The 8074-nt window shown below is 47.9% G+C and overlaps 1 protein-coding gene across 1 annotated transcript; it reads left to right on the forward strand.

The window, feature by feature from the left end:
- Positions 1 to 421: 421 nt before the first annotated feature.
- sstr2a (somatostatin receptor 2a) lies at positions 422 to 7833 on the forward strand. Its single transcript, XM_035406792.1, has 2 exons — positions 422 to 1053; positions 4116 to 7833. Exon 2 carries the CDS (start codon positions 4123 to 4125, stop codon positions 5290 to 5292), a length of 1170 nt encoding a protein of 389 aa, XP_035262683.1. The 5' UTR covers positions 422 to 1053; positions 4116 to 4122; the 3' UTR covers positions 5293 to 7833.
- The last annotated feature ends 241 nt before the right edge of the window (positions 7834 to 8074 follow it).

Below are 8074 nucleotides of genomic sequence, written 5' to 3' on the forward strand. Positions count from 1 at the left end.
AATTAAACCGGCAAGTATAGAAGTCAATCAGTAACTGATGCTTTGTGACTGGCACACAGTGTTTTACTTTACATGGTGAAAACATCGGTACAGTTACAACATGGCACCGCGGGTATACCGTCACACTGCATTCAAATTTCTATAAATGCTTCTATAATGCATATTCAGTGTATTCATAATCATAAAATAAGGTCGCTGTCAAATTCAGGCAACTAGTCCAGCTAACAGGGGACAACTTAGTGTACTTTCATGCTGCCCACATAACTGTCATTTCAATATTTATGTTCTTTAAATCTCGCAAATGCAATAACTTGGCAACGTTTTCCAGTTGAGCGCGCCAGTGCCATGCGGCTGCGTCTGCGCATCTCCTCTGAACACTCCTTCGCAGCCATAGTTGCGCAGCCGGTTCCTGAGCGCGCCTTCTTACCGCTGACGCACTGGCGAGGCGCGTGCAGTTGAGAGAGGTAGGAGCTCGCGGCGACAGCGGACCGTTAGCTCCATCTGCGTGCAGAGCGGGAAAGCTACATTGTGAACGAAGATCAGTTGCGGAGACTTGCGGTTAATGGCATCGTTGCGCTGGGAAGGACGGGCAGTCGCCCGCGCCCTCTCCAACTATGACCGCACTCGCGCCAATCGGAGTCAGCATCACGACACGCGAGCCAGCGCAGCGACAACGTTCCCTAATATTTCAACAGCGTGTATTTGTTCGTTTTAAAAGACGTCTGTGCATTGATTTTTAAATTATATATAAGATATGCATTAGTCTACAAAGGTTTTTGAAAATCTTTTTGTAACTAGTTTTTTCTTTTTTTTTTTCAACTGTAAATATTTCGGTGTGGTAGGGACTACGGTTTTAGGGACAGATCTAAAAGCGCATCGTGCGCACAGGTGTTCATTTAGAGGTATACGGGATCTTAGGTTTTGGGAGGAAAATGCAGAATTCTTGACATCCTTCGGATTCTCCGTTTCCACCACTGCTAGTATAAACATTTGGTACACGGCAGTTTCTCAGCGGAATTGATTTTGGATTGTAAAGTTCTGTTCCATTTGAAGGTAAGGCTTTGACTTAATCGACGCATTAATGCGCCTCTGTAACCAATGCGTTAATTAATCTACATTTAATAACTTGTCACTCACGTCTTCTAAAATAGAAAACCATTTAAGTGTTGCCATGGTGAAATCCACAGCGAACGCTTTATCCACAGATTAAACAGTTCTATTTGAAGTCCTTAGTAATGACCCTGGACTAAAGTCATTAGTCTTACATTATAATATATTCAGACTCATGCCAGGTTGTATGCTATACTGTCTATATCATGTTTTTTAGGTATTTTTTGAGAGTGGATGGCTATTTCTCAACTGTCATTATAAGATCGTGCTCAAAGTTGTGTATATAATAATCATAATAATAATAATAACAGTAATAATTTGTCACATATATATATGCATGCACACACGCACATACAAATAGCATATGCCATTGTCTTTTGTCAGTCACGTTTTCTGGAGCTTAGTTTTCATTTTATTTTAAATTAGTCTTCCGTTAATGATTCATTTAACCAGTTAATTCCTGTTGGAATGAAATACCCTCGCACGCTGATAAAGTGATTTTTTTCTAGATTCGTCCAAAGTGTAGCGCGGGAGCCGTCTTTTAAAAATGACAGCGTGCCTTTTGATTGCCATGTCAAACCTACTATCCTGTTAATCCGAGGAAACCGAAGCCTGGAGCTCAAGAACTAACCCCAACTACATAATCTTCATTTGCAGTTTCATATTTACTTATATGCATAACGATATTAAGGATGTTTGTTTTCGACCCTTCTTATGAACACTATTACGAGTTACACGAGATGCTGTCCCTTTTCAGAAGAAGAACTATGTTCCGTTATGTTTTAAACTGATTTGCATTTATTGGGGTCTCGTGTTTACAATCCTCCCTCCAAACACTGCCTAACCTAGAAAGTCGACTTGATACAGCTTATTATTATTATTATTATTATTATTTCGGCAATAGGACAGCTACATGGGCTATTTAACTCTCTCACCGAAACGCCGTTCTTCCCACTTTCCAAACCTCCCTATCGTGAACATTTGCCGAGACCTTGTTTATACCCGCAGCGCTTGTTCTCAGCACATTGTCTGGGGTGCACTTTACCACAGTTTGCGTTCGTTAAAGCCGTACTGATGGGAGGGGGGGAAATCCCAAACTGAGAGTCGCAGTAGTCGAGGTGGCCGCCGGCAGCACTAAAACATTACAGCGCAGGCATGGCGCAGCTCATATAATCCAATCCCAGGACATTGGGGGATTTCGGAGACGGCGTGATTCCCACCGCCCCTCCCGCGCGGAGAGACACAGCAAATAGCTTATCCCGCGTGACGTATTGGCGCCCTTCAAATGTACACACAAGGCTGCCCGCCGGCCGTTATTACATTAACTGAAATGAACGAAAGCGTTACTTTACCCCAGACAATTTCAGTTAATTTCCGAAGAGAGGGAGATAGGATAGACTCTGGTTAAGCACGATATGAATGTCTAACGCCGGCCAGTAGCCTGTCCAACGGTGATAAATTTGAAAAAGCGCACCGTGCGTCAGTGGTTGCCAACGTGTAACCTCACAATCTTTCAGACACTCACTCCTGCTGGCATAAAACCTGGTTGATCAACAAAAAAAAAAAAGCGTAAGCGCCACCATTGCTGACTGCGGTTTTTGTTAGATGCTTGTTTAGCGAAAAGGTTTAAGGCCACCGTGGTTTGTGATCAACGAAATGTTTATCGAGACTGGGGGATCGATATGTCACGTGTTCACCAGACAGACAGTTTGTCGACCTTTCGTGCCTGATTCTGGACCAATGACCAGCGAGCAGAAACTAGACTCCTTTTGCTTTTTGAGCAAAAATACATTTTTCTGTTCCACAAGCAAACACTGGGATGGTATGGCACCTTGTACTGGAATGTATTAAATAAGTTTAAGACACATATTACATAGCCTACTTTACTTTATTAAATACTATTCTTCTTTTTGTGTATACTCCGATGAAGGGTACTATATAAATATTAAATTCTTATTCCGATAATAGTAATAATATTAATTATTATGCATGCCTAAGAATGCAATGTAGTATAATGGGTTGTGAACAGGCCGTGAGCCGAAGGTCGCAGGTTTGATTCCCAAGTAGGACACTGGTGTACTGGCAACTTGCCTTGAGCAAGGTACTTAACCTGCATTGCCTCAGGGTATTTCCAGCTGTAAAAATGGACACTCTGTAAAAACGCGAAAAGTCGCACTGGATACAGAAGTCCTATAAAACTCCAGTAATGTAATTATTAATATTACTATACTACTGTACCGCTCGACGTGCCACAGAGATCGTAACAAAGTCCTCCCCGGTTTTTTTTATCAGTTTGAGAAAAACCGTTAAACCCGCTCTGTGGTGCGTGTGGTAGCTGCGCGCTGAAGACATCGCGGAGACCCTGAAGTTTATCAAAGCCACAGCACCTTGCAGATTCCCGGGTCTTTGTTTGCTCAGTTCAGATCACTTACATTCACATGCCCGTCAACGTACAAATGCCCCCGCCGGGCATTCATAATGCAGGTGGACGGTGGCATGTTTAATATTTAAATAGTGGATTGTGTTTGAATAGTGAGATTCTCTGAAGCCAGGTTATAGTTTTCACTGCTGACATTGGGCTTTAGAATCTGTTTTCAGTTATGAACGAATGAAAGTTTGTGGGTTTTTTTTTTTTTTTTGACTGCCTCGCTAACATTTCAAGCTTGTGAGCCGTAGCAGTATGATTGTGCAGCACAGAAATCATTAAAAAGATACGTGAAAGTATTCATTTTCAAACGACAGGGAGACTGGTGATTGTGGTATATTTACATTCAGAGACAGTTGGCTCACGCAGTGACCGGAAAGGCAAGTGAGCTGAGCGTTGGGAAGGAAACGTTTAAACGCGGAGGCAGTTAGGAGACCCTCCTGTCCAGAGTGACTTCCAAAAGCGTGCAGCCGATGATGATGACGATGATGATGGTGATGATGATGGCGAGTCATCAACGTGGCAGGAAAAACTAGCGGGAAAGGCCTTTCAGGAGGTTTTTTACTCTCTCTCGTTGCAGTTTCAAGATGGCCGACGCGTGGGACCCCCGGGAGGGCGTGACCGCGGACCCCTGGACGTTCCCGCCCTCGGGCCCGAACGCCACGCTGTCGGAGCCGCTGCTGTACGACAGCTTCTTCAACGACTCGGAGGCGGGCCCGGCCAACGGCACCGGCCACGGCTTCGACAAGGCCAGCACGGTGGTGGTGACCTTCGTCTACCTCGCCGTCTGCGCCGTCGGCCTGTGCGGCAACGCCCTGGTCATCTACGTCATCCTGCGGCACGCCAAGATGAAGACCGTCACCAACATCTACATCCTGAACCTGGCGGTGGCCGACGTGCTGTGCATGCTCAGCCTGCCCTTCATCGCCATCCAGCTGGCGCTGGTCCGCTGGCCCTTCGGCTCCGCCCTCTGCCGCGTCGTCATGACGGCCGACTCGCTCAACCAGTTCACCAGCATCTTCTGCCTGACGGTGATGAGCGTGGACCGCTACCTGGCCGTGGTGCACCCCATCAAGTCCACCAGGTGGCGCAAGCCGCGCGTGGCCAAGGGCATCAACGTGGCGGTGTGGGGCGTGTCCCTGCTGGTCAACCTGCCCGTCATGATCTTCAGCGGCCTGCTGAGCTCCCGCAGGGGCGGGGCGAGCTTCTGCACCATCGTGTGGCCCGAGCCACAGGGGGCCTACTACACCGCCTTCATCTCCTACACCTTCCTGCTGGGCTTCTTCCTCCCGCTGGCCGTCATCTGCCTCTGCTACCTGCTGATCGTGGTGAAGGTGAAGTCGTCGGGCCTGCAGGTGTGCTCGTCCAAGCGCAAGCGGTCGGAGCGCAAGGTGACGCGCATGGTCTCCATCGTGGTGGCAGTCTTCGTGCTCTGCTGGCTGCCCTTCTACGTCTTCAACGTGACCTCGGTGACGGGCAGCATCAACAGCACGCCGGCGCTCAAGAGCACCTTCGACTTCGTGGTGGTGCTGGGCTACGCCAACAGCTGCGCCAACCCGGTGCTCTACGCCTTCCTGTCGGAGAACTTCAAGAAGAGCTTCCAGAAGGTCCTGTGCCTGACGAGGCGGCGGGGGGGCGGGCCCGAGGAGGCGGAGCGCAGCGACAGCCGGCAGACCCGCGCGCGGGGCGGGGCCAACAACGACGTCACGGAGACGCAGAGCGCGCTGCTCAACGGCGACCTGCAGACCAACATCTGAGCGTGCCCCGAGGGGGTCACGGGGTCAAGGGTCACGGGGGTCACGGGTCATGTGCACACCCTCGCCCTGCCCCTCCCTCTCCCCCCGGGCGAACTGCAGGCCAGCATTTGAGCGCGCCCCGGGGGGGGTCACGGGGTCAAGGGTCACGTGCACACCCTTGCCCTCACCCTCCCTCTCCCCTGCAGACCAGCATTTCAGTGCGCCCCAGGGGGGGTGACGGGGTCAAGGGTCACGTGCACATCCTGCACCCAACCAGAGAAATGGTTGCAACATTTGCCTGCCAGCTCTAAACTCTTATTTTGTTTTTTTTTTCCCCTGTATGTAATAGGATGACATCACGCCCTCTGACTGAGAGAGCCTCTGTCTGTGCTCAGAGCCGACCCCGATGGTTTTGGCGGCCCCAGAGTGCACCTTTAGGGTGCACCAGAGTGTACATTTAAAAAAAAACTTGAATTGTGTGGCCCCAGGGAGGGTTGTGGCCCTAAGCGACTGCATGGTGTTCATGGCTGTGGCCAGCCCTGCCACGACTGACCACCCACCCACATTTTTGCATGCAATTGGTCATTATTAATTACTTTTTCTTTTTTATTTTGGGACGAGAAGAACTTCGTACAGAACAGCAGAGATATTTGATGTATTTATGCGGAAAAGGAAATCATTCAAGGATTTAATCTGAAGCTTTTCTGCGATCTGAAACTTGAAGCTTGAAAACTCGCAGATCGTCACATCGGTGATCGTTCATTCTAGTCTGAGATGCGACAGTGAGACGCCTGCCCTTATTGGCTGTGCAGCTCAAGCTCTTTATCCACAGACCCAATCAAGCGTGGATTCGGAAGTTCATCCTGCCTACAGTTGGGGTCTTTGAAAATATAATTGTTATCATCATTTTCTATTTCAAAAATATGCTTTTCTTCTCTATGTGGCAAGTCACATTGTTTGTGTTTTAGAGGTGATGTCCACAGCTAATGGTGCTTTGAGGCCTTTCTTCAGACACAGAGTTGCTGAGAATAAATGTGCTTATTCATGGAGAAATAGAGCTGCAAAACCCTATTCTCATGCAAAATTCCTGAAACGTGTAAAGTGGTCATTGAATTGTACGGTCATTAACAGAATTTGTGCTTTTTTTTGTTCCTCTGCTTTAAAAAAAAAAAATTTGACGAGTCATGCACCGAGGCACAGACCTATAACACATCCGAATGGCTTACCCTGTCCATTAGGCCTAATATATCAGCCCGTCCATGTCGTATAAAGGTCTGTGTGGCATCGCTTTTGAAAAAAAAAGAAAGAGAAACAAAAAACAAATACGCATGATAAATGAATGTGGACCCTGACCAGAGATAAGCAGGTTAGATGATGGATGTACGGACGCCAGACACGAGTGAGACAGATCCCTTTGCTTACTTTGAGTTCAGGAGAGAAGTACGGACACAGAAGCTTGAATGCTCGGTGTTACTTCAGCTCAGGAAGGGTAAACAAAGAGTTCAGAAAGTCCAATTTGACCTGTAGGAACTGTCGAAACTCACACAGGGGAGGGTTGGAAATTCTCAGACTGTGCCGATGACTGACGCACATCAGAACAAATTGGGGCGTCTCCTTAAACAGGTCTGCGGTCTCCTCACAGAGATTTAATATAAAATGACCTGGACCCACAGATCAGGGCCTGTCCATCAGTCAGCCAGAGGACCGATGCCTGTCAGTAGGCAGATTAACACCATGAGAGTTAAATTAACACTGGCGGGGGTTAATTTAACTTTTAACAGTGTGTGGACAAGGATGGGGGGGTGGAGGGGGGGGGCAACATGTTGTTGACTGAGTGTTGGAATTATGGCTCCTACGCTGAGATTTGCCACAGATTTTTTGCAGACCCCGCCTGACGTTTGTAAAAATCCAGCGTGGCTCAAGTGGCCCAGCTGTTGAAAGCCAGAACATTCCGATCTGCTGCATCATGAATATTAATGAGGAGGGCGCGGTCAGAACACTGTGGAAATTAATGAGATTGTCCCTGGGCACGTCTCTTCATGATTATTCATAATCAGTAATTACGATGCTGGAAATCCTCTCTTCGAACTTCGTGCAGTAGGGAAATAAGGAAGAGGGATAAAAACCAGAGGCTGGTTATCTGGTTCATCTATAGAATCTGTCTACAGGTTTCCCAAGAATGCCACTGTCCCATTCTGTGGAGGGAGAGTAAGGAACGGACCTATGATTGGCAGAGGCAAGCGCAATCCCATTGGTTGGTGCAGAGCCAGGTGGCTACAATTAACCACCATTGGGACTAAAGTGATGCATTGTGGGATGTCATGACTGGTATAGCCGAGTATGGTACAGCTGGAATCGGAAGTCCTTGTGTTTCAAGGTGAGGTTCCCTCCTTGTTGGTAACCATCTTTGCTGGAGTGTGTGGAGGCTAACTTCACGCTGACTGATGTAGCGTTGGATCGAGGCACAGGCTTTAATTTACGGCTCAGCTGCTCCCCTGGAGCTGGTGTTAGTGAAACGCCTTTTTGTGTCTGGTTATTATGTCTTGTTTTGGTTTATTTTGGGAAAAAAAAAATACTGTCTTGAGTGTGTTTGACTGTTATAGAACACGGATTTAAAACAGAGAGGTGTGACCAGCCCATAACCACCCCTGTCAGTGTCGGACTGCTGAACGTGTCTGGCTCAGAGTTTCATTTCAACAGCATCTCCGGCGTTCCTCCTACGAGTGTGAGAGCTTTTTAAAAAACACATTTCTGAGGCAGGCGCTCTTATCCGGAGAGACGCCCGGGAGTGGAGAGCGCCGGC

This window comes from Anguilla anguilla, chromosome 2 (genome assembly GCF_013347855.1).
Source record: "Anguilla anguilla isolate fAngAng1 chromosome 2, fAngAng1.pri, whole genome shotgun sequence".
NCBI classification, from domain to species: domain Eukaryota; kingdom Metazoa; phylum Chordata; class Actinopteri; order Anguilliformes; family Anguillidae; genus Anguilla; species Anguilla anguilla.

What these genes read in the sequence shown, in the direction of transcription:
- sstr2a (XM_035406792.1), top strand. Translation starts at nt 4,123, where the DNA reads ATGGCCGACGCGTGGGACCCCCGGGAGGGCGTGACCGCGGACCCCTGG.